Below are 24,762 nucleotides of genomic sequence, written 5' to 3' on the forward strand. Positions count from 1 at the left end.
AATGTGTTTCTTAAGAGTTCCTAAAGGTGTGGAGAAATAGAAGGCTTACTCAGGGAAAGAAAACTTCTGTAATATGGAGAAAGGCACTTCAAAAAATAGGAATCACATGGAACTCCTCCTTCATTACATAACACGTTACAGTCAAACTTCCAACAGTAAAACAAAGAACCTAAAATTTGCACGAGACATCTACCAGATTACTCTCAGAGGAACCCCAATTACACTAAGAACAGATTTTCATCCAAAACCAAAACAGGCTAGGAAAGAAGGTCAGAATATAACCCAAGTGATACAAGAAACCGCCAGCTCAGAATATTGTGTCTAGCAAAACCCCCATTTATAAATAAAGGCTAAACAAAGACATTCCCAAATGAACAGGAATTGAAGCAGTTTGCCACCACCTCTTCGGTTATAAATGATGTTGAAGGATGTGCTGTACGCAGAAATGGAGAATGATAATTACTATGTTAAGGAACGTGAAGGCAGGGAATCTCCAAGTACAAAGGGAATGCAAAGCAAACAATAGTAATACAGAAAATTGGCTGGACCAAGTCATTCATTATCTTTCAGTTAGTAACTCTGAATGTAAATGCCCTGAACTCTCTAGTCAAAAGATAACAGATTGCACAATGAGTTAAAAAACAAGATCCATTTATTTGAGGCCTACAGGAAACACCTCACAAGGAAGGATACAGATAGACTGAAAGTGAAAGGATGGAAAAACATACTCCGTGTCAATAGACAAGAAAAATAAACAGGTATAACCAATCTCTGAAAAAATATATATATATTTTTTTTTATTTTAAGGAGCTATTTATTTATTTGAAAAATAGAATTCAAACCATTTACTATTAGAGCATTTTGCATAGTTGACAAAGGACTAGGCAAAAGAATTGTAAAGTAAATTAGCCCAATTTTCCTTAAAGAATTGTTAATGCTAATGTGCCTGGGAACAGCATAACATGACTCTAGTATTTAGGACCCTGCTACCCATGTGGGAAATCCAGATGGAGTTCTATGTTCCTGGCTTCAGCCTGGCTCAGCCCTAGATATAAAGGGCATTTTGGAGAATGAACTCTGTCTCTCCCTTTCAGACAAAAAAATTTTCATAACTAACCGATATTTAAATGGCCTGGCGTAACGGCTTATTGACTAAAGTCCTCACTTTTCATGGGCTGGGAGTCCATATGGGCACCAGCTTATGGATATAGCTGCTCCACTCCCCATCCAGCTCCCTGCTTGTGGCCCAGGAAAGCAGTAGAGGTCAGCCCAAACTCTTGGGACCCTGTACCCATGTGGGAAACCCAGAGGAATCTCCTGACCCCTGCCTTCGGGTCAGCTCAGCTCTAGCAGTAGCAGCCACTTGGGAAGTGAAAGATGTTTCTGCATCTCCTCCTCTCTCAGTGAATCTGACTTCCCATTAAAAATAAATAAACCTTTCAAAAAAAAAAAAAAACAATCATTGTGATTACTGTTGGGCCCAGCATGAGAGCTTAGAGGCTGAATCTTCACCTTGCAAGCTGCTCAATCACTGCATGATTAAGGGATCCATTCAACAAGAAGAAATAACTGCAGTCATGTATATGCACCTAATGACGGGGCACCTCACTATTTAAAAGAAATGTTAAGGAATCTAAAGGGAGACACACAGATTCCAATACAGGGGCGTTAACACCCTACTTTCATCAATGAACAGGTGAACTAGACAGAAAAAAACACAGAAATAAAGCTAATCCATAGTATGGAAGAAACAGCCAATACTATAGAACATTTTACCCCACAGTTGCAGAATAGAGATTCTTATCAATGCACGGAACCTGGTTCAGGATAGACCATATACTATACCACAAATCAAGCCTCAGAAAATTGAAGAATTTATCTTTTTTTATCACAGTGGAATTAAACTAGAAACAAATAACTTTTAAAAATCTAGAAAATAGGCAAACATGTTAACTAAATATGCTACTGAATGAACAACAATCATAGAAAAAAAGGGAAATAAACAATTTCTTTAAACAAATGAAGACAACAGAACATATAAAAACATGCAGCAAAAGCAATGCTAAAAGGAAGTTCATAGCGATTAGTGATTGCATCAAGAAATCGGAAATCGAGTGTCATTGTATTTCAAAGACTAGAAAAATCAAATCAAATTAGTGGAAGGCAATAATTAAATAACTAGAAAATGTTGAAACTCAACACAAAACATTGATTTTTTTCCTAATAAAATGAATCAAAAGAGAAGTACCAAGTCAAAGTTAGAGATGAAAAGGGATACCACAGACATACTTAGTTAGCTGGGGCAAGAATAATCAGTTATATACCAACAAATTGGAAAATCTAGAAGAAATGGATAGATTTTTGGACACATGGTCTATAAAAATTGAGTCATTATGATACAAACAGAATAGACCAAAAACTAAGATTGAATAATAGAAAGTAGATGGCCCACTGACAAGTTCTACCAAACTTTCCAAGAAGAACTAATTCCAATTCTTAAAGTATTTAAAATAATCTAAAGGGAAGGAATTCTCCTAAACTCCCTCATGAGGCTAGAATTCCCTTGACTCCATAACCAAAAACGATATAGAAACCAATTTCCCTGATGAACATAGATGTAGAAGTCCTCAATAGAAATACTAGCCAAATCCAACAACACCATCGGTAAGATCATTCACTCACACCAAGTGATTTATATTTGGTATGCAGAAATGATTGAACATATAAATCAACAAATGTGAAATGTAACAATTGAAAAATCAAAGCTATTTCATTATCTCAATAGTTACAGAGAAAGCACTTGGTAAAACACAACATCCTTTTGAGATAAATACCTTACACAGGTTGTGTATAGAAGGAACATTCCTCACCACAATCAGGTCAATGTATGATAAATGTATGGCCAGCATCATTATTGCACAGGGGAAAGGTAAAAGTTCCACTAGTATGCAGAACAAGTACTCTCAAAGCTGTTTTTTTTTTTTTTACTAGTCCTGAAAGTTTCAGACAGAGCCATCAGAACAACAGAGAGGGAGAGGGAGAGAGAGACAGAGAAATCAAAAGGATACAAATTGAGAAAGTGGAAGTTAAGCTATCCCTGTTTGCAGATGACATGATCCTCTATATAAGGGAGCTGAAAATTCTCAGACTATTGAAACACGAGTACAGTAAAGTTTCAGGGTATAAAGCCCATATGCAGAAGTCAATACCTTTATATACAAAGACGATTCCACAGCTGAAAAGGGACTTGAAAGAGCAGTCCCATTGCACAACAGCAAAAGCTTTAAATAGATTGGATTCTTTCCTGTTGTTGATTATGTTTTGTGGCTTTTCATTTAAGGGGAGGTATGGTAACTGTGTAATGGAGACTATTATATCTCTCAGCATGTTATTTAACTTCTTGGCATTGTAAATTTTTATTTTTCTTCCTGTTGATTTTGTATTGTGGCTTTCCATTTAAGGGGATGTATAGTAACTGCAACGAAAACCATCATATCCAAATGTGAGGATACAATGCAGTATGTATCTCCACACGCAGACCAAAAATGGACTCCCAATGAAACTATTAACTATTCCATGACAATAGGATGCTGGACTTTGCCATTGTCCATGCCTGCATGATAGACATGAGTGTTTATGAAGAACTATACTATAGTAATAATATAGGGGAGCCCATTGAGGGGGAAGGGAATTGGGGAGATAAGGGAAATCCCAGGATCTATGGAATTGTATCATAAAATAATTTTTAAAAGAGATGGAAAGGTTCTCTATTATGAAAACTCATATGGAAATGCAAGAGGCCCCCTGAATAGCTACAGTAATCTTATCCAACAAAAATAAAGCTGGAGGCACCACTAATACTGGACTTTAAGACACTACAGGATAGTTGTAATCAAAACAGCCTGCAACTGGCACAAAAATAGAACAGCAAATCAATTGAACAGAATAGAAATTCCAGAAATTAATCCACACATTTACAGTCAACTAACATTTGACAAGTGCACTGAAATCGATCCAAGGAAAAAGAGCAGTCTCTTTAACAAAAGATGCTGGGAAAATGGGATCTATGATTGTAACTCAAAATAAAATCAAGGATCTAGATCTATTACCTGACACCATCAAATCACTAAAGGAAAACATCAGTGAAATTGCAAGACACAGCCATAAGCAGACACTTCTTGGAAAGGATCCCAGAAGCACCAGCAGTTAAAGCAAAAACAATGGGATCAAGCTAAGAAGCTTTTGCACTGCAATGGAAACTGTCATTGTAGTGAAGAGGTAGGGGCTATTGCTATGGCAAAGTGGATAACGCCACTGCCTGAAGAAACGCCACTGCTTTCTTTGTGGGTACTGGTCCAAGCTCTGACCTCTTCTTTTGATCTCTCTGCCAATGTGTCTAGAAAAGTAGCTGAAGCAGATTTGAGCACTTTGGCCCCTCCACCCAGAAAGGAGATTCAGAAGAATCTACTGGATTCAGACCAGCCCAGTTCCTGCCTTTGCAGCCATTTAAGGGAATGGTGCATGATCTCTTTGTCTGCCTCTATCTTTATAATACTACATTATAAATCTTTTAAAAAGAAGCAACCAAGAGAAATGGAGAAAATATTCATAAATTAGGCAACTGCAAAAAGGATTAATATCTAGGATCTATAAACAGCTCAAGAAACTCGAGCACAAAATAAATAATCTAGTTAAGAAATGGACAAAAGTTATGTCAGGGTATTTTCTAAGGATAAAACACAAATGGTGAACTGCCACATGAAAGTGCTCACAATCAGTAGTCATCAGGAAAATGCAAATAAAAACCATAATGAAGTTTTATCTCAGTCCAGTAACAATCCCCCAAAACAATACATGCTGGCAAGGATGTATGGAAGACGTGCCCTAGCCCACTGTTGGTGAGAATATAAAACGCCATAGGCCGGCCCTAGCCGAGTTCAGAGCCCAAGAAAGGTGTGTGGAATCAGCAAAAAGACATGGAACCTGTCCCTTGGTGCCCTTTGTTCACAGCTCAAGAAGCTCTTATTTACCCAAACACATCACAAGCCTCTGCACAAACGTTTGATTGTTCTATTTTTACTTCATGACTAAAGTGGCATGCACAGACATTTGGTCATTCTGTTTGGACTTCATGGTTAAGCAGGTGCCCCTAAAGATAATTCTGCAAAATACTATATTCATATTCTTCAAAGAAAATCATTATTCATTCTTTGATAGTAGCCATGGAGCAACAGCCAGGACCTCAAGGCCAAAGCAAATGCGATTACCTGCTAATCAGTAGTATATTCCTTCCTACATTTCTATTTCTACAACTTGCCCATCATAAATACATCACAAGGGAAAAAACAAATCCACAATGAAAGTTTCAAATATTAAATTCTCCTGCAACTTCAGGTTCTATAACCCCATAAACAATCCAATAATTAAAAGCATATCTCTAATATTAACAAAAGCATCCTTTAATTCCACTAGACAAAAATTATGTAAGAGGCTAAAATGGATGCATTTCCTGTGCTCCAAAAAAATTGCAAAGACAGGCTAGCCTTTAAGGTCACAGTAACTATTTAACATCATAGCAGTTTCAGCTCATATTCCCATCACTTTAATTTTTAGGATACCTATCAAGCCCTTTCCCAGAAGGCATACTACATGTCTGAACCAGATTCCAGGGAAATGGGTAGGCATACAATTAGGTGTCCAGAAACAGCATGGGCTAAATTGTACTCCTGTGTACCCCTTAATAGGTCCACTCACCAACACATTGTCAGCAGCATGAACTCACAAGCTCACATCAGTTGCAAAACCTCACAAGGGCAAACAATGTCTCAATAGATTACAGGATTCTTTAACGGGGTGATTGTCCATGTAAAAGGGGGTGAGAGACATCCGCCAGGCCTTGCCGTACGGCTGGAAGCTCCTTGTGGCCTTGCCAACAGGGCAGCTGTTCTCTGCACACCTTTCTGTCATCCACACCCACTGCACAGATCCCAGCAATACACCAATACAGCCATTATTGAAGACAGAATGGAGATTCTTCAGAAATCTGAAAATAGATCTATCATGTAAGCCAGCCACTATACTCCTGGGAATTTACACAAATGAAATCAGCATATGAACTAGTTATCTGTACACCCATGTTTACTGCAGCTCAAATCACAAAAACTAAGATAGCCAATCAACCCAGAAAGTCCATCAACACAACATCAGATAAGCAAGATGTGGTCTAGACCCATTACGGAACACTACTCAGCTTGAGAATGAAATCTTGTCTTTTGGAACAAAATGGATACAACTGAAGATCGTTTTACTTGGTAAAAAAAGAAAAAAGCCAAAAAAATAAAAATTAAATCCAACTAATGTTTTCTCTAGTATGTATCAGATAATGTAGAACACAAAAAACCATAAGGATGCAATGCCACTTTGGGATACGATTGTCATTCTTTAAAAAGATTTATTTTTCCTTGCAAAGTCAGATATATCTAGAGAGGAGAGACAGAGAGGAAGATCTTCTGTCAGATGATTCACTCTCCAAGTGACCACAACGGCCAGTGCTGAGCCAATCCAAAGCCAGGAGCTCTTCTGGGTCTCCCATGCGGGTGCAGAATCCCAAAGCCTTGGGCCGTCCTCAATTGCTTTCCCATGCCACAAGCAGAGAGCTGGATGGGAAGCAGGGCAGGCAGGATTAGAACCGGCGCCCATATGGGATCCCGGTGCATTCAAGGCGAGGGCTTTAGTTGCTAGGCCACGCTGCCAGGCCCATGATTGTCATTTTTTAACCCAATTTATACTCCAGTGATTTCTGGCAATCACATAAGCCCCAGAATATAGAGTAGAATAAAGTAATATCTGTGCAGGGGCCCAGCACAATAGCCTAGCGGCTAAAGTCCTCAGCTTGAACGCATTGGAATCCCATGTGGGTACCAGTTCTAATCCTGGCGGCCTCGCTTCCCATCCAGCTCCCTCCCTGTGACCTAGGAAAGCAGTCAAGGATGGCCCAAGGCCTTGGGACCCTGCACCCGTGTTAGAGACCTGGAAGAAGCTCCTAGCTTCGGATTGGCTCAGCTCCAGCCATTGAGGCTGCTTGGGGAGTGAACTGCTGGATGGAAGGTCTTCCTCTCTGTCTCTCCTCCTCTCTGTATTTCCATCTTTCCAATAAAAAAATAAATAAATCTTTAAAAATAAAGTTATACCTGTGCAAATACTGTAGAGAGTGAAGGGGGACAGTTACTGGAAGAGAGCAAGGGAAGTGTGGTTGTCTTTTTGCAACTATACCTATGGATGCATAAAATCTGTCCTCTTCATATTAACTTAAAATGCAAGAAAGTCAATAGAACTGATTTAAAAAAAAAAAACTTATTAGCAGTGTTTTCTAAATTTCCATAAATTGTCACTTTTCAGCTATCTCCCTTAAGTATCCCACCAAGGAAAGTGTTCAAACGAGCTAAGGCTTGATACCAAGCATAAGCACTCCTATAAACATCCATGCTGCTCTTGATCTGGAAGTGGGAGTGGCCTAGAAGGGAAAGAGTTGGCTCCTTCCTCTTGGGTTACCACTCCCACTGGAGGGCACAAAAACCAGGACAGGGCTAGGGTGGCTAGACAGAAACACACCCAACAGCATCTGTGTGGGCTGGATAGTGGAGCTGGTTAGATGGAACTAGGCTTCAATGCCCATTGACATGTACGAGAGCTGAATGGGGTGTAGGACAGAGTGCACTAGTCTGCTGCACATACTGACAAACCAGGGTAGGGGCGGGCCTGGTGGGGGTTAGCGTGTGTCGCCCAAACTAGGCTGCAGCTCCCACTGGTTTATGTGAGGGCTGAGTATGTGCTGGGCAGAACCAGGCTGGACTACAACACCCATTGGTTCCAGTGGAAGACAGGGCTGGAAACAGAACTGACCCAGCAATTGCAACCACCAGATCCGGGTGGTGGACTGTGCCAGGCCCTGTACCTGCTAGTACACACAAGAATCTGGTCTGGGAACACCTCAGACAAAGTTTCTTTGGAGATCTCCCCAATTGAACTGCTGGACTCAGAACCCTAACCAAGAAAAGACAGAGGACAGAACAAATCAGTCAACCATCTCAGCCATATGTTGACAGTGAAAAACTGGGCAAACAGAGACTCTAAGATAGACTATGTCAATCAGTGGATTCTTCAATGACTTCATTGTGCTTGGAGTGGTGAGACTGGCAGCGATTCATAACTGTTGAACAGTCAAAACCACTTGAGCAAGACCCTTGGAGCATGCCCCACATCAGGGACATGGAGTGGGTGGGAGATTGGGTGGGGCTTCTCCCTTAATATCCCCCTTTACCCCAGATACATGAAGGAAACAATGAGGAAATAGTCTTACCTACTTTCCTGTAGCCTTTGAACCATTTTACCCTAATTAACTATGTAAAGATTGCCAGAACTAAAAAGTATTTTAAAGGAAAAAAAAAATCTATGCTGCTCATCCAATTTGCCCCAAGTTCATCCTTCCTTCCTCTGTGTTCCACGCCCCCTTGCCCCTTGGCTTCTCATTAGTTTTGGTCAAAATTTATCCACCAGTGGAAAGAAGCTGTGATGTGCCTGCCCTTCTCACTGGCTGTGCTTCTGGCAGAGGCACACTTAACTCACAGATGCTGAAAATCAGACTATGTCTCAATTTTAAATTATCCTTTGCCGATAGCAGCACGCTGGTCAATGTTTAACACCTGGCTTGTAAGGTCAGAGGAACCCTGCTGTGTGGATTTGTGTGTGCTGCACATTTTCTTTCCTGGCTGAGGTCAAGTACCAGCGTAAGTTTACCATGTGTCTAGACAGGTAAAGGTACATGACTACACAACATCCTGTAAGATTGCCATCACACAGATGCAACAGACAGAAACAACCTTAAGAGTAGACATTGAAAATGGGATCATCAGGACGTGATTTGGAGTATTAAATCCCCTCCTTTTAAAGTCTAAATTATTCATCTACAAATAACTCCTTTTATCATTTGAGAATCAACAGCAAATCAAAGATACCTAAAATACTACCACACTTTTTTTTAAGTGTGCAAACAAGTAAAACTCTTATGAAGGACAGGATAATAGGAAAAGACATCTTCCATCCACTGGTTCACTCCCAAATAGCCACCATGAGGAGGACTGAGGTAGGCCAAGGGGAGGAGCTCCACCTGGGGCTCCCCTGTGAGCAGCAGTGGCCCAGGACTAAGGTCATTTCAGCCGATTCCCCAGAACATTAGCAAGAACCTGGCTCATAAGTTGAGCAGCCAGGTCTGAAAGTGACATACCAGCATTGCAAGCAGAGCCTTAACCTCATGCACCACAACAGTAACTCCCAACTTTATTTTCTCCCAAATGATGTATTTACATGGCATTTAGATTACGTTAGGTATTATAAGTAATATAGAGATGATTTAAAGTATTGGAGGAGGGGCCAGTGCTATAGTCTAGCAGGTAGAGTGACCCAGTGAATGGGACATAGGCAATCTATTCCTGTCCCAGATGCTCCACTTCCAGCCCAAATTCAGTACATCCCTGCTAATGACCCTGGAAAAGCAGTGGAAGGTGGCCCAAGTATTTGGGTTCCTGCACCCACATGAGAAACCTGGATAAAGCCCCTGGCTCATGGCTTTGGTCTTGTCCAGCGCTGGTCATTGTATCCTTATGCGGAGTGAGCTAGCAAATGGAAGATTTCTGTCTCTTCCCACTTTCAAATAAATAATCTTTAAAAAACTGAAATGCTGGAGGATATATGGAAGTTCTATGCATACAATACTACTATGCCATTTCATGCAATGGATTCATGCGTGAGTGGATTTCAGTATCAGGAGTCAGGAAACCAGAACCCTGCCGATACCAAGGAACACCTGAGTTTAATACTGAACAACCATTTCAGAGTCGGTTTGTGAAATTTCTTCAAACGTTTGTGGTTGTTTTACTTGCTGGCGTCAGCCAACACCAAATGCACCTTTAACTCCCACAGCCACCTGATCAATTAGTTTTCACCTCCTATTTTAACGTGTATTTTAAATACGCCTCCGTAACTTTGCGCCAAAATCTTTCATTTGACACTACAGAAGCCTGAAGTCCAGGAAGGAAACACAGAAATTCACTAAATCTAAAGTAAACCACCCAGAAGCGGGACTGGGAGGACATTTACCTGTTTCATCCACAGGATGGGCACAGCGGGTCAGTTCGCGGTCATCCACAGTCCATTGTCATCCACGCCGCCCAACCGCAGCACTCCGGGTCAAACTGCGCTTTGGCGAACAAAGAAAGTTGGTGCCTCCGCCACACGCACAGCGAGTTCCCGAGCTCCCCGTGTTCCATCAGGCCCAGCTCTGTGAGGCTCATATAGGCGCCAAGCTCCCCACCGGATTCTGATTAAGGTGTTTACCCTTGGGTGGCGGTCCTACTCAGAGCTCCATCTCCATCTGGTTGGGAAGGGCTGCTAAAGGAGCCTCCCCTGTGTTTTCAGTCGAACAGACAGAAAAGGTGATGCCAGAAGACTGGCTTCTCATACAGCTCTGACTCAGAAACATGCATGCTTTATCCCAAACCGTCTTTCCTGCCTTCTTTTCCGCAAGCCAGGTTTCCGTGATCCTAACATCGTAGTCTTTAACAGTTCCTTCTGATAAAACTCACTCTTTGGGGGAAATGAGTTTTATAAGTCACTCTGGTAAAATTCCACTCCACATAATTATAGTGCGCAGTCATCAGAACTAGAAAAATTCAGTAGGCAGTTACAGGGTATGCGTGTTAAAGCTGCTGTCCTAAACCCAACACTAAACCCTGAACTTGGTACAACTAACATGCCCTATGTGCAAGGACTACCTGTTCTTAACTCCTTCATGATAGAAACCTAGCCCATTAAGCCCAGCTGCTTGTAAGAAAACTTTTGGAACTTTCCAGGCCTTGGAAGTTTCAGAGTGAGGTGGGAGTGAGGGCAGCCATTCCAAGCCTGAGGTTACGATGCAGAATGGGGTCCACACTGTTCTTTCCTCTCTTTGCCAACCTCATCACTTTAGGCCTGTCAATGTGGTTGACTCCCAAGATACTGGCCTTTTGAGCAGCACCATCTTTTTAGTTTCTCCTTTGCTGCTCCTCTTACACCCACGGGCCTCAAACTTGAGGCTGCATCAGAATCACCTGATGAACTTAGACCTCAGACACCACCTGAAACACTCTTAATTTCTACAAACGTTAGCAGCTGCACCCCCAGCTCAAGCAGGAGCAGGCCAGGCTGGTGCTTACCCACTGGGTGGAGAGTCCTTATATTTGGTTAGCCAAGCACTCTTACATGTGGCCTTGCTTTAAGGTTAAAAACAATAATAATAATGATGCATTCTGACAGTTTAAGCTGCTATAAACAAACTAAACAAAACATTTACAGACATTTAAGTGAATCCCTTTCCAGTTTTTTGAAATGACTGTTTTCACTGAATTTTACAAAATGTATTTATTTATTTGAGAGGATGCTCATTCAAGCCCTCAAATGACCACAAGGCTGGGGTTGGTCCAGGCCGAGCATGGGAACTGGAAACAGAAGCCAGGGTTCCCACGGGCTGGCAGGAATGAAGTCACTCAGTGATCCCACGGGCTGGCAGGGTCTCATCCAGCAAGAAGCTGGAGTGGGAGCCAGAGCCAGGTCGGACACGAGATGCAGGCATTTGAACCAGTAGACTAAGCATTTGTTCCTTTACTAAACTGTTGTCGGGATAACAGGGACGGGCATAAGGAAAGCTAAACCGTAATTGAAATTGTAAATGGGGAGGCAAGTGTCATGACACAGTGAGTGAAGTCGCTGCCTGTGACACTAGCACCTCCTGTCACATTGCTGCATTGAGTCCCAGCTGCCCTGCTTCTACTCCAGCCCCTGCTTTCGCACCTGGGAAAGCAGCAGAAGATGGCTCACGTCCTTGAGCCCAGGAACATCGTGCCTGAGCTCCAGGCTCCTGACTTCAGCCTCACCCAGCCCTGCCTGCTCTGACCATTTGGGAACCAGCAGATGGAAGAACATTCTTTGTCACTCCCTCTTTATCTTTCTGCCTTTCAAATAACCAAACACATATTTTTAAAGAAGAATTTGTTGAATGTTGTTCACTACCAGTTCAAATTATGCTGCCGCTTTGTCTGACTATCCCAGTCTTGATGTTTATGAAGCTTATAGTGCTTCACTGTCTCTTCTCTTTCAAATTTTCCTTGAAATTCAATTTGAAAAATTAATTTGGGCCCGGCACAGTAGCCTAGTAGCTAAAATCCTTGCCTTGCACACGCTGGGATCCCATTTGGGTGCTGGTTCATGTCCTGGCTGCTCTTGTTCCCATCCAGCTCCCTGCTTGTGGCCTGGGAAAGCAGTGGAGAATGGCCCAAAGCCTTGGGACCCTGCACCCACGAGGGAGACCTGGAAGAAGCTCCTGGCTCATGGTTTCAGATTGGCTCAGTTCCTGCCATTGAAGCCACATGTGGATTGAATCAGCAGATGGAAAAATCTTTCTCTCTGTAAAATTTTTTAAAAATTGAACTGATACATAAAGATTGAACCTGCTTAGAAGGTACGATGTAATGTCTGCAATGTCCAGTTAGGGTGTCCACATTTATCTCCTCAAATATTTAATATTTCTTTATAGCAAAAATATTCAGGGCCCGGCACGGTGGCGCAAGTGGTTAAGGTCCTCGCCTTGCACGCCTGGGATCCCACATGGGCGCCGGTTCTAATCCCGGCAGCCCCGCTTCCCATCCAGCTCCCTGCCTGTGGTCTGGGAAAGCAGTCGAGGACGGCCCAAAGCTTTGGGAACCTGCACCCACGTGGGAGACCCGGAAGAGGCTCCTGGCTTCGGATTGGCATAGTATCGGCCCGTTGCGCTCACTTGGGGAGTGAATCATCTGACGGAAGATCTTCCTCTCTGTCTCTCCTCTCTGTATATCCGCCTTTCCAATAAAAAATAATAAAAATAAATCTTTAAAAAAAATATTCAAAATCCTTTTTGTGTAGAGAAATAAACAGAACGCTATCTGTGGTCACCCATTGTGACTACTAGTTTTGTTTTTTGGTTTTTGGTTTTTGGGCCCCCCTTGCCTGTGAAGAGGCCTTCACCCCGGGACCCGATCTGCTACCATCTTCTTCCAGCATTCTTTCAGTCCTGGCTGGCAAGCTGCACCTGTGTGTTACAACATGGAGATTTCAATTCCTTACTGCTTTGCACATAGATTGTGTGTGTTCGTGTTAATAAAGCCTTCCTGTAATGGATATTGATAAAACGCTCAGAATGTGTTCCTTCTGCCCAATTATAACTCGGCTTCCCCTCAACAATGGTTCCCAGTCTTCATCCCCACCCCCATCTTCACCCCGTTCTTGCCATCCCCTGGTAACCACCATGTTCTCAACTGCCACTCTTTCAGATTGACGTGTGAGTGAGGTCTTAGTGCCTGTCTTTTTCAGCTTGGTTGATTTCAGCTGAGTAGTTTCCAGTGTGCCTTTCTGGTGCTTTCTCTAAATTTTCATCTCTCCCCTCACACCGCCCGGGTATCCGTTCTTGCAGGCTGTTTTTTTTTTTTTTTTTTTTTTTTTTTTTTCCTTATAGCCCTTAGCTGCTTAACCATGGTTGTTTTAAAATCCGGTCTGATAGTTCCAACATTCCTGCCTTTTCTGCATCCGATTCTGATGCCTATTGCTGTCAAATATCATTTCTGCATTTTACCATGCCCTGTCCTTATTTCCTGACAGCCAGCTGTGTTGTAGAAGATGAAACAACCTCAGACCAATAGGTCTTCCGTGCTTTGACCATCAGGTGTGACTGAAATGGAAGCCCTGGGTCTGTTTCTCCATAAAGTGAAGACAATTACTGTAAAGACAGCGGGTTGGCCCTCACTAAGTCAACGTTAGTAGCCTTTGGTGTCCACCTCAGCTGGCAGTGGAGTCCCTGGGAGGCAGGAACTCCTTTGCTTTAGAGTAAAACTAGCCACGCCATGGCAGTGACCTTGTAGAACTTCCTGTGAATAAAGCAGAGATGTGGGGTGAGGACCTGGAAGCTCAGAGAGGCGGGGTGGTGAGGGAAAGGCGCGGGGCTGGAGTACTTGGGGGGCGGGCGGCATTCCAGGGGTGCGGCTTCCCCTCCTCGACTGCGATCAGGTGGCGCCAGAGGCGGGGCGGCGCAGGAGGAAGGGGTGCGGTCGCAGTGGCCGGTCTGAAGCCGGAGCCGAATCCCCTGCACCAGCAGCGCACGCCCTCGCCTGCCCTCCTCCGTCTCCAGGTCTCTGCCGCCGACCTACACGGTAAGTGCCGGCTCCCCGCGCGTCCCCACTCCCCTGCACCAGCGCCCTTGGCTCTGCGTAACGGGCTGGCGACGACTTCTGGCTCCGGGAACCAACCCTGAACGCGCGCGCGTGCATTTTACAGGGAGGGGAAACTGAGGCCCAGAAAAATAAAAGTGCTGCGCCCTGGGCGAGCAGCCCAGCTAGGGTCGTGGCAGGGCTACACTGACCCAGAGCCTCAGGATGGCGGACGCTTCCCTTTTCATCACGCTCAGCAGCGCCCAGGCCCCGGAAGCCATCTCGGCCTTCCCAGTTATAAAGTTCTTGAGGGCAGGAAAAAGCTGGGAGACCGAGTGGTCCTGAGGTCTCCGGGCCTCGGGTGAGGCTGGCTCAGGGCTCTGTTTTGATGGCTTGGAACCTCACGCATCCTATGAGCACCTGCTTCTCATGCAGGCCCTCTATTGTATTTTACTTTTTTTTTTCTTTGAGAAGGTAGAAGAAAGGGGGTTTAGATCTGGGCGTGGGGAGTCCAGGAAGTTTGCTTTGCCCGGGGCAGACTCACCCGTTTGCTGGGATTACACCAGGATCTGGCTCACTGGGCATGAATCATTGCTGGGCGCTTGAGTCAGCAGGTGGGAGATCTGGGCGCGGGTTGCTGAGGCACTGGCCGGGAAGCTGGGTTCTGAGCAGCCTGTGGGCACCCAGGGCACGTTGGCTGCTGATAAAAAGTTGCTTATGGGGGCCAGATTCTTTTCAAGGAGTAATATTCAACAACCACAGCAAGACTGCCCTGGGACAGTTTGTTACATTTGCTCCTTTTTGAAATAACATTATAGAGTGCTGCTGGCCTTCAGGAGGGTGGGGACTTTAGACTGACCAGAAAGGAATTTAAAAATGTACAGAGCAGATTCCTGTTCCCAGAGCTGTGTGGTTGCATTGAGAAATCTGCTTAGAAACAAAGGAAGTACCAGGAAATTGAGCAGATGCTGTAAACCCTTTCAGGAAACACATGTTTGAGGTTTTTTTGTTTCAGTCCTTTGGGCTCCATCGCGGCATATTTCTATAGTATCTCTTTTAAAGACAGGCAGAGAGATAGAAAAAGAAAATCACCTCCATTCCCTCTGCCCCACTCCAGATGGCCCCAGTGGCCCAGCCTGGGCTGGGGCTGAATCAAGCAGCCGTGATACTCAGTCTAGGTCTTACAGATGTGTGACAGGGACCCAAATATTTGAACCACCACCTGCTGCTTCCCCAGGCGTGTCTTAGCAGAAAGTGGATCTGGGAACCCTGGCACCCTAATCTGGGACACAGATATCCTACATAGTTCTTCAAAATTAGCTAGATTAGTAATAATTCTTAAAAATCTGCTCATTATACTGGATCCATAGCAACGATAGCAACTAGGCCCCAGCTTTGGCCAGGTGTGAGGCAGCCATTTGGGTAAAGTAGAAGCATGGGGATTAGATTCCTGTGTTTGGAATGTGGCTGCATGGATTCCGTAGGAGTCCGCCTTCCAGCTCGGTGACTGTGCTATTACGGTTCTCTGGCTGCAGCTTCTTCAAAGGCAAAATGGGATGTTATTAATGAATAACACCTAATTAAATCGTTCATTCAACAAGCAATTCTTTATTATCCGTTATGTACCATTTTAAGCGTGGCATAAATTCTTAGCCCTGAGGACTTTGACATGAACCACACACAGGGGACCCTAACTGATGTCATCACATCAAGGCTGGCAACAGTCCTCCTCCTCTTTTTATTTTTTAAAGGTTTGTTTCTGTTGTTGTATTTACTGGAAAGTCAGATATACAGAGAGAAGGAGAGAAAGAACTTGCATTTGCTGGTTCACATGATTTGTGATGACACCAAAGCAGAGAAATCAAGTGAGTACAACAGCCCAAGCTAAGTTGATCTGAAGCCAGGAGCCAGGAGGTTCTTCTGGGTCTCCCGCATGGGTGGAGGGACCCGAGGCTTTGGGTTGTCCTCTCCTGCTTTCCCAGGCCACAAGCAGGGAGCATGATGGGAAGTGAAGCAGCTGGGACACAAATTGGCGCCCATATGGGATCCCTGTATGTGTAAAGCAACGATTTAGCCACTGAGCCATTTGCCTGGCCCCTCTTTCCCTTGTTTTACTAGTAAGGGAACTAAAACTCAAAGCAAAATTGTGTGACTTGAAGAGACCACATCGGTACCACCTTGGATCCATTGCTTACTGCATGGAAAGGGAAAATCTTAGACTAAATAGTGAATCAATTGCACTGGGCTAAAAAGAGCCTGAGATTTCCAGGGCTGCATAGTTGCAAGGACTATGATGTCACTTCCTGTTGAACTTGCTCTGGAGTGATCATTGCATTTTTAGAATATTTTATTCCCTGGTTGGGTGGGAGCCACTTGCACCACTAAATGACCCTTGGAGCTAGGCCAGCATGTTTGAATGATGTCTACCTTATGGAAAATGTGCCTGTGTTCCCAGAGAACTGCCCCCGTCCCCCTCTGCACCCTGCCAAAAACGGGCTGCCTCTTCTAAGAGCACGCATGTCTGTTTCTAACAAACTCACGCTAGGCCCACATACTTCTGTTATGTGGCAGATTCTCAAACAAGCAGAAGGACACACACAAAAGCCAGCTACAGTTTATGTTGACTTGGTTGGGAGGAGCCACTTCCTCTGTTACTGTTCCCTGTAATGGTAGCATGGTCTGGTAGAAATTCACCCTGGGCGTATTTAAGTGGATTTAAAATAGTTTCATTGTCTTTCCAGGAAGCATATTTGTAAGCCCCAAAAGTGCAGAGATTTTTTTCTTCCTATGTTGCCCTAGAAACTTCACAGGGATAGCATAATCTCTTGCACCAGGGTGCCTCAAAAAGTTTGGTGAAAATGGAATGGCAAAACAAGTTGGTTTTAGTGCAGAATTGTTAGGAAATCTATGCACGGTTGTCTTACGATACACATGTCTGAGAATTTTCTCAAGTGTCCTTGTGTGTGGTAAGTACTCCGTAAATGCTTGTTTAGTTAAAGGGATACCTATGTCAGAGGTTTTTCTTTTGAATTTCAGCATCTTGTTTCTCCACTAAAAAGTTACGGGTTGGACAGCTTATGGTGTTCTTAACAACAGCTGTAAGTAATTTAATCACTTTTTTTTCTTTTAGTAGATTAGTGTGATCTCAACTCAAGGCAAACCGTGGCTACCATGGCATCTCCCTGGGTGAGTAAAAAGCAAGCCTTTGTAACACAGAGTAAAGTCAGAATATAGAAAATCAACATATTAGGAACATTTGGGGGCGGGGAGAAGTTGGTAAAGAGCAAACGTAGCAAACTGCTAGAAGGTATCTACAAATAAAATATGGAAACACAGAATTACACAGTTAAAATATTTTTGGAGCAAGCATTGGTACAGATTGGTACCACATTGGTATACGTTGGAACAGCAAGCATTGGTAAGATGCCTGAATAAGTGTGTTGCAGTGCCTGGGTTCAAATCCCAGCTCTGCTCCCATCTCTAGCTTCCTCCTGATAAGCCCCGTGGGAGGCAGTAGGTGATGGCTCAAGTCCTTGGGTCTCTGCCACCACATGGCAGACCTAGTTTGACATCCAGGCTCCTGCCTTTGGCCTGACCACCGACCTAATTGCTCTACAGTCGGAAAGTTAATCAACGTGTAGATTTCCATCTCTCTCTTTCTGCCTTTCACTCAAATTGAATGAAAAATAAAGAAAAGTTTTAAATAATTTGTGATGACACCAAAGCAGAGAAGTCAAGAACAGAGAATAAATTTAGCGCATGATTCAGGAGTTCAGTGTATGACAAATGTATTTCCTTTTAGAGAGGACATGATGGCTTATTCAGAAAATAATGTTAGGACAACTTCCACTCGTTTGTCCACTGGTAAGATGACATGTAATTTGTTGATCAGGTTCTCCAGCTGACATTTTTCCAAGTTATGGCACATTTCTGAAGGGCTGGAAGAGACCATAACAAATTCTCACAAATTTGGCAGTTTAAGCCAACATCTGTCTGTTGTTTCAGAGTCCTAGGTGTTAGTGGCCAAATGTGGGTGTCAGCAGCTAGTATCAAGGGTTGAGCAAGCCATTTCCTTTCTGGAGATTTTGGGGAAAATATTCCCTTAGCGCACTGAGGTGGATGGGAGAATTTAGCTCCTTCTGGTTAGAAGTCTGAGGCCTCCACTGTTTTGCTGGCAGCCAGCAGGAGCTGCCTTGAGCTTGGCCTCTGCCCTTGGGCCCAATAGCTCAGAACCAGTATTTGCAAGCCTAGTCGCTTTCACACGCCACCAAATCTCTGGTTTTCCTTCTGCAGCCCCTCCCCTCTGCCATCTTCCTGTTCCTTCGGTTGGAACCAGCTCTCTGTCTATAAGGGTTTTGGTGATGAGACTGGACCTAACTACATGGATGATTCAGGATGATCTCCTTGCCTCAAGCACAAACCCTCCAAGGAGCACGGTGTGGATATTTCAGGAGACCACTGGGAGGATGTGTGCAGCAAGGGATGGTAGCACTTGGGATCGGACAATGGTGGGTTGTAGGCCAGAAAAAAAGAAGCCACACAGAGCCATGAGGTGGCCTTCAAGGGCAGAAACAGGCCCTAGCTAGAAAGAGGTCCACATTGGCTCTTTGAAAAATAAGAATGTATTCCTGTTCCCAAATTAAAGTGAATACTTTTGAAGGAGATTTCAGAGAGCAAATATTGAAAACTCAGAACCCCTGAGAAAATTACTATAGCAGTTTCTAAAAAATTAAAAGTAGAACTACCGTAAGATCAAGCAATCCCTCTTCTGGGGAAATAGCCAAATGAATTCAGAGCAGTATTGACAGGTGTGTGGCACAGTATGTTAAGCCACAACTTGAGACTGCACCCAGTATCGGGGTGGGTGATGTGAGATTGAGTCCCGCCTCCAAATCCAATCTTACAAAGGCACGTGGGACGCAGCAGATGAAGGACCAGGTATTTGGGACCCTTCCACTTCTGGGAGAGGTAAGGATGGAGTCTTTAGCTCCTGGCTTTGGCTGGCCTGGCCCTGGCGTTTAGGGAGTGAACAACAGATAGAAAATTAATCTCTCTCTGGCACCTTGCCTTTCAGTAATTAGGTAGGTTTTTTGAAGATTAAGGTCTTCAAGAGATATTTTTATATCTTTTTAAAAATATTTATTTATTTTTACTGAAAAAACAGATTTACAGAGAGAAGGAGAGACAGACAGAAAGAGCTTCCATCTTCTGGTTTACTCTCCAAGTGGCCGCAACAGCGGGTAGCTGAGCTAATCCAAACCCAGAAGCCAGGAGCCTCCTCCAAGTCTCCCACGCGGGTGCAGGGTCCCAAGGCTTTGGGTCATCCTCAACTGCTTTCCCAAGCCACAGACAGGGAGCTGGATGGGAAGTGGAGCTGCCGGAACATGAACCAGCATGCATATGGGATCCCAGCAGACACCAGCTGAAGATTTAGCCACTAGGCCACTGTACCAGACCCTTATATCTGTTTTCATTGCATAACTTTTCACAATAGCCAAAGGTAGAAGCAACCCAGTGTTCATGTACAGATGAACAAATAAAACAAAATATGCTAAATATGCAAGAATGGCTTGTCTAAATTTTCCACAGCCTTTTTAAAGCACTCATGTACATGAGTGGAATGTGATTCATCCTTCAGAAGGAAGGGAATTCTGTCTGAGAGTGCAGCGTGGATGAGCGGGCGGGCATGATGCTGTGTGCAATAAGCAGGCTACAAAAGACAATACGCTACGAGGCCCCTGAGATGGGCCTTCCAAGGGCTCCAGTGCACAGAAACAGAAAGCCGCGTGGTGCTGGACAGGGGCCGGGTGTGGGGAGAAGGGGAGTCGTTTAACATGGATAGAGTTTTCATTCTGCAAGATGAAGAAGATATAGAAGAAAAAACCTGAATATTCTCCCCATTGATGAGAAAAATAGTGACCACTTAACAAGTCGGGTTTCTAATTATTCTTGTCACGAAGTTCTCCTTTTCTCTCTTGCACACAGCGTGTGTACATCCACACACACCCCATCAAGGCCACACAGTTACACCAGGCCGCAGTGCGGTCTGACTGCCAGAGCGTGGTTAGCGTATTAGGGTTAACGATCAAGGAGAGGATGTCAAGTGCAATTTCACAATGTTTCACTGGTTTCTTAGTTTTTAATATTCTCTCCAGGGCTATTGCAACCAGACCATGGTTTCAGATGAGGCAATTCTTGCATTAGCGTTTCCTTTGGAAAGTTTAGATGTTTTTCTTCTTCTACTTTACTTCTGACAAATAAGCCTGAGAGCATTCTTCTATACTTCTGTGCAATGTTATTTGTCAAATGGTTTCTTTTGATGCACAGCAAACACTCAGCAACCCCATAGAGAGTTTGTGGGAAATGGTATTCTGGTGCAAACAAATAAACAAAAAGAATTGAAATCTTTGCATCTGAGGGGAGTATTCAGAAAATGCATGGGCTGCTGTTGTTATGGCATAGTGGGTAAAGCTACCACCTACAATACCATCCTATGGAGCCAGTTCGAGTCCCAGCTGTTTCACGTCCAATTCGGCTCCCTGCTAGTGCACTTAGGAAAGCAATAGCAGATGGCGCTAGTACTTGGAACCCTGCACACACATGCCAGACCCAGATTATGCTCCTGGCCCAGCCCTGGCTATCTCTCTGTCTCTGTCTGCCTGTGCCTCTGCCTCACTGTAACTCTTTCAAATAAATAAATCTTTTATTTAAAAAATCACGAAAGATCTTTGTGCTGATCATACATTTGTAAGATGGGGGTGGTGTGCCAAGCACTTGAGTTTTTAAATCAGGGGAGTTTGGATGGCTTTTTTGGAAGTGTCAGAAGTGCCATGGCATCTTGTGCAAATGTGGCTGCAGTAAAGGTGTTGCAAGCCAGGACATGTCATGGTGTCTGATGCATTATGGGCAGTGGGTGTGCCCATGGTACACGATGGAGAGTAAGGGTCAGGTGTGTGATGGGGAGGGGGAGCTTGGAGCCTGAAGCCGTGCTGAAAAATTCAAGACTTCAAGTTGAAGAAATGCTGGCAGCTGAAGCATGCATACAGACAGGGAGGCAATTGGAATGATGCCAGCGGCTATAGCCATCCTCAGTACCTCCCCCCAACACTTCCCCCACCCCCTGCCACCTTAGACTGACCCTAAGGCAACTCACAGGGTCCTCAGGCAAGATGCACGGTGAGAGGGACTTTGCAACAGGCCATGCCTGTCACATCCTGCCACATAGTTCATACCCGCTTCAGGCATTAGGTTCACCGAGTTGGCAAGAGCCCTGTCCACTTCTGTACTGCCATGCTGTTGCTCCTCCTGCATATGCAAATTTAACCCTGTGTGGGGTGCACATTTGTTCACACACATGGGTATTCTGCATCTCTCCTCTGTTGTCCCTCCCAGCCAGTGTGTCCCAGGAGAGAGATCGGACTTTGGCATGCTTGTCTCAGCTACATGCATGATTGTGTGTTTTACACATGTTCCCTGAGCTTCTTAAAGTCAGTGTTGGCCCACAGGCTGTTGGACCTTTGCGGGATTCTATTAAAAAAAAAAAAAAAGTGAAACTGGTTAGACCTGGATTTTGAATCACAACTTACCAACTTTGTTCCAGGAGGAAGTCTAGAAAGAAAAACTCTGTAATTTGAGTGAGTGAGAGGAAAAAGGCATCCTTGGCATGAATGGAATGGACATCCAGGAGCTGCTCTCTGCCACTCCCTGACCCCAGCCCATCTAGAAAAAGGGAGAGGGCCTGTTGCAGTGCAGTTGACTAAGCCTCCTCCTGTGATGCCAGCATCCCATATCTGAGTGCTGGTTCAAGGCCTGGCTTTCCACTTGCATGTAGCTCCCTGCTAATGAGCCTGGAAAAGCAACATAAACCGACCTAAATACTGGGGAACCTTCCAATCCCATGAGAAACCCAGATGTTGGGCTCCTGGCTTCAGCGTATCCCAGCTCCTGTCACTGTAGCCCTTTGGGGAGTGAACCAACAGATGAACCATCTTTCTCTGACTCCTGTTGTGGTTCTCCCTCTCTCCGTCGTTGTGCTTTTCAAACAAACAAATCTTTAAAAAATATTTTGTGATAAAAGTGACCTCTTTCAATCTAATGAGCAGCCATTTGGTAGACCTGATAAACCTGAGACAAAGAGAAAGTTTTTTTATTAGAGAGCAAGCAACATAAAAGAGAGGAGATATGATTTAATTCTTTAGGAAGTGATGGACACAAATCTTTGAAAAAATAGTTTACACTACTGAACAACCAGATGAATACACATCTGAGCACTGTAGTGTGATGGTCCAAGGAGAGTGGCTCCACAGGAGGGCAACAGAGAAAGCTGGGCCCCGCCCCTCAGGCTGGAGGACCAGGGGTGAAGTCAGACAGCGGTATGGTCTTGCTCAGAGCTTCAGCAGATTCCTCTGCTGCCATGTGGGGAGTGGTTAGAAGCAGCGGAGAAGGAGACTGCTGCAGATGTCCCTGTCCGAGAGAGCCACGATGGTGACTCGATGACAACGGGGTCGCTGAAGCACACGAGATGACATTTCTCAGATGGATCTGGCAGGAAAGCACGACAGAGAAATGCAAAGCGACTCCTGGATTCCTGTGGCTGAGGGTGCCATTTGCAGGGATAAGAGAAACTGAGGAAGCAGCAGGGTGACAATAAGCAGAGTCTAGAGTCAAAAATTTGATTTCCAGTCCTGGCTGTGCCACAGACCAGCTCTGTGATCTTGGACAAATTTCTCTACTTCTCTGCGTCTCCAGAATGGAGGGGAGTAAGTAATTGTACCCACCTGACAGAGGGATGGTGAGGATTCAGTGAGCAGGTTGTGTCAAGTACGACTAAGTACTGATAGGTGTCACGCAGAGAAAAACAGCTTAGAAGGAAATAATGAGTTACTTTGTGCAGAATCAAAACTGCACATGATGCCGACTTTGAATATGCAAGAGAGGCGCTCCAGCCTGAAGTCGGCAGAGCTGTCAGCATGGGAGTTGTCAGCGTGCAGAAGGGGAGTGAAGGAAACCACAGCAGGATCAGAGGGAAAGGCAGGGAATCCCTTGTCTTTACAGAGGTCTGGCCAAGGGCAGGAGCTGACAAAAGGGAATGAATATGGGCTGGACAGGTAGGAACAGGACTAGAAACTGGAAGAAGACGGGAGCCAGGTAAGTTAGCACCAGGGACTCACACTTCTGAGTGGTCAAGGCTGCTCCTGATTATAATTTGTGTTTATGAGAAACAGAACAACTGCTCCTATGGCCTGGCTTCCCTTACCTCCTCATCTGGATGACACTCATCTTTCCACTACAACCCACACCCCTCCTCTGCCACCACATTCCAGTGCCCTGGCCCTGCCCCTGATGAATTCCCTGTATTTAGAAAAAATGCATAGTAGGAATACTTCTCCTTTGAGGGCAAAAACAGAGGCACATACTTCCTTCAGGCCTCTTGAAAGCATTGTAAACCAAAACTCCCTGTGTCGGGCATCTCTGGGGGCTGCCAGTCCCACCCACAGCCCTGGGACGCTCACTTCCCCTGCTTCCCTTCTTGCCCTCTGGGCTGCACAGTGTGCTTGTGACAGTGCAGGGAGCCTTCTGGCTGCCCATTATCCTACCTGCTGGCAGAAGAAGTAAGGGGAGGGAGCCGAGTGCAACCAGTCTCTTCCTCTCACCTGCTTCGTGTACATCCTGGCTCTGCTGTACCAAAGTAGCAGATGTTGCATGGCTTCCAACATCAGGAATCTGATTTCTCACCTGTCCAGAACTTCCAAATCCAAGTGTCATCTTTCTGAAACCGACAGGGAGTTCTTCCTTGTCTCATTCTAGCTGCTGGTGGTCTGATGATGCATGGGAGTGAGAATAACCCTCAGCAGGTCCTTAGTTAGAAGGACCACTGTGAACAAAAGATACATGAACAAGGGAAAAACAAGCAGGACTGTGTTAACATGTATATGGGAACTCAAAATATATATAGAAAAATGGAATGAAAAGATAAGTTTCTGTTGGTGCAAAAAAAAAATTGAAACTATTTAGACCAGATATACTCAAAAAGTTCAAAGGACATATATGGGACGGAAGAACTATGCATGAATTTTTAAAAATCTCTTGCAACAAAATAGATTTAGTTCCATTTTTCATGATATTTCTGGAAAACTTTTGTACCTTTCATGCATATGTGGCTGCTAATCCCAGCAAAGGGTAGCTCTCCAGGAGATGGCTTTGAACTTTCAGCTTGTATAGACAACATCTTCAACAAAGTAAAACTTCAGAGGAATGAGAAGACAAAAGCATGGACAGGCACCAACTTGGGGGCGGTGGTGGGGATAGTTAGGCAAGCAACTAGCAAGTAAACATTAGTTAGCAACACTTGTCAGTACAAGTTTTTCTGGTAATGAAGAGAAGGGTCTAAGCTGCCTTTCTTGTCCCAGTAGAGAGGGGAATGGGTTACCCTTTGTCTTAGTTAACCCACATCCTCCTTTTTTTAAACTTGAATATTGTTAACACGGTTGAGAGG

At 44.4% G+C, this 24,762-nt stretch overlaps 1 protein-coding gene across 2 annotated transcripts in view; it reads left to right on the plus strand.

Annotated features, from left to right (window-relative positions):
• Window positions 1-14,160: 14,160 nt before the first annotated feature.
• Window positions 14,161-24,762, plus strand: part of ANXA3 (annexin A3) — a 53,366-nt gene continuing 42,764 nt past the window's right edge. Inside the window, exons 1-2 of one of the 2 annotated variants that reach the window (XM_040966787.1) lie at window positions 14,161-14,270; window positions 17,398-17,453. In XM_040966787.1, coding sequence (XP_040822721.1) covers window positions 17,439-17,453 — 15 coding nt within the window. In that variant the 5' untranslated portion in view covers window positions 14,161-14,270; window positions 17,398-17,438. The remainder of the gene's footprint in view (window positions 14,271-17,397; window positions 17,454-24,762) is intronic. The other variant, XM_040966788.1, reaches the window with a different exon arrangement.

This window comes from Ochotona curzoniae, unplaced genomic scaffold (assembly GCF_017591425.1).
Source record: "Ochotona curzoniae isolate NIBS_2020 unplaced genomic scaffold, NIBS_Ocur_1.0 scaffold_4506, whole genome shotgun sequence".
Classification (NCBI taxonomy): domain Eukaryota; kingdom Metazoa; phylum Chordata; class Mammalia; order Lagomorpha; family Ochotonidae; genus Ochotona; species Ochotona curzoniae.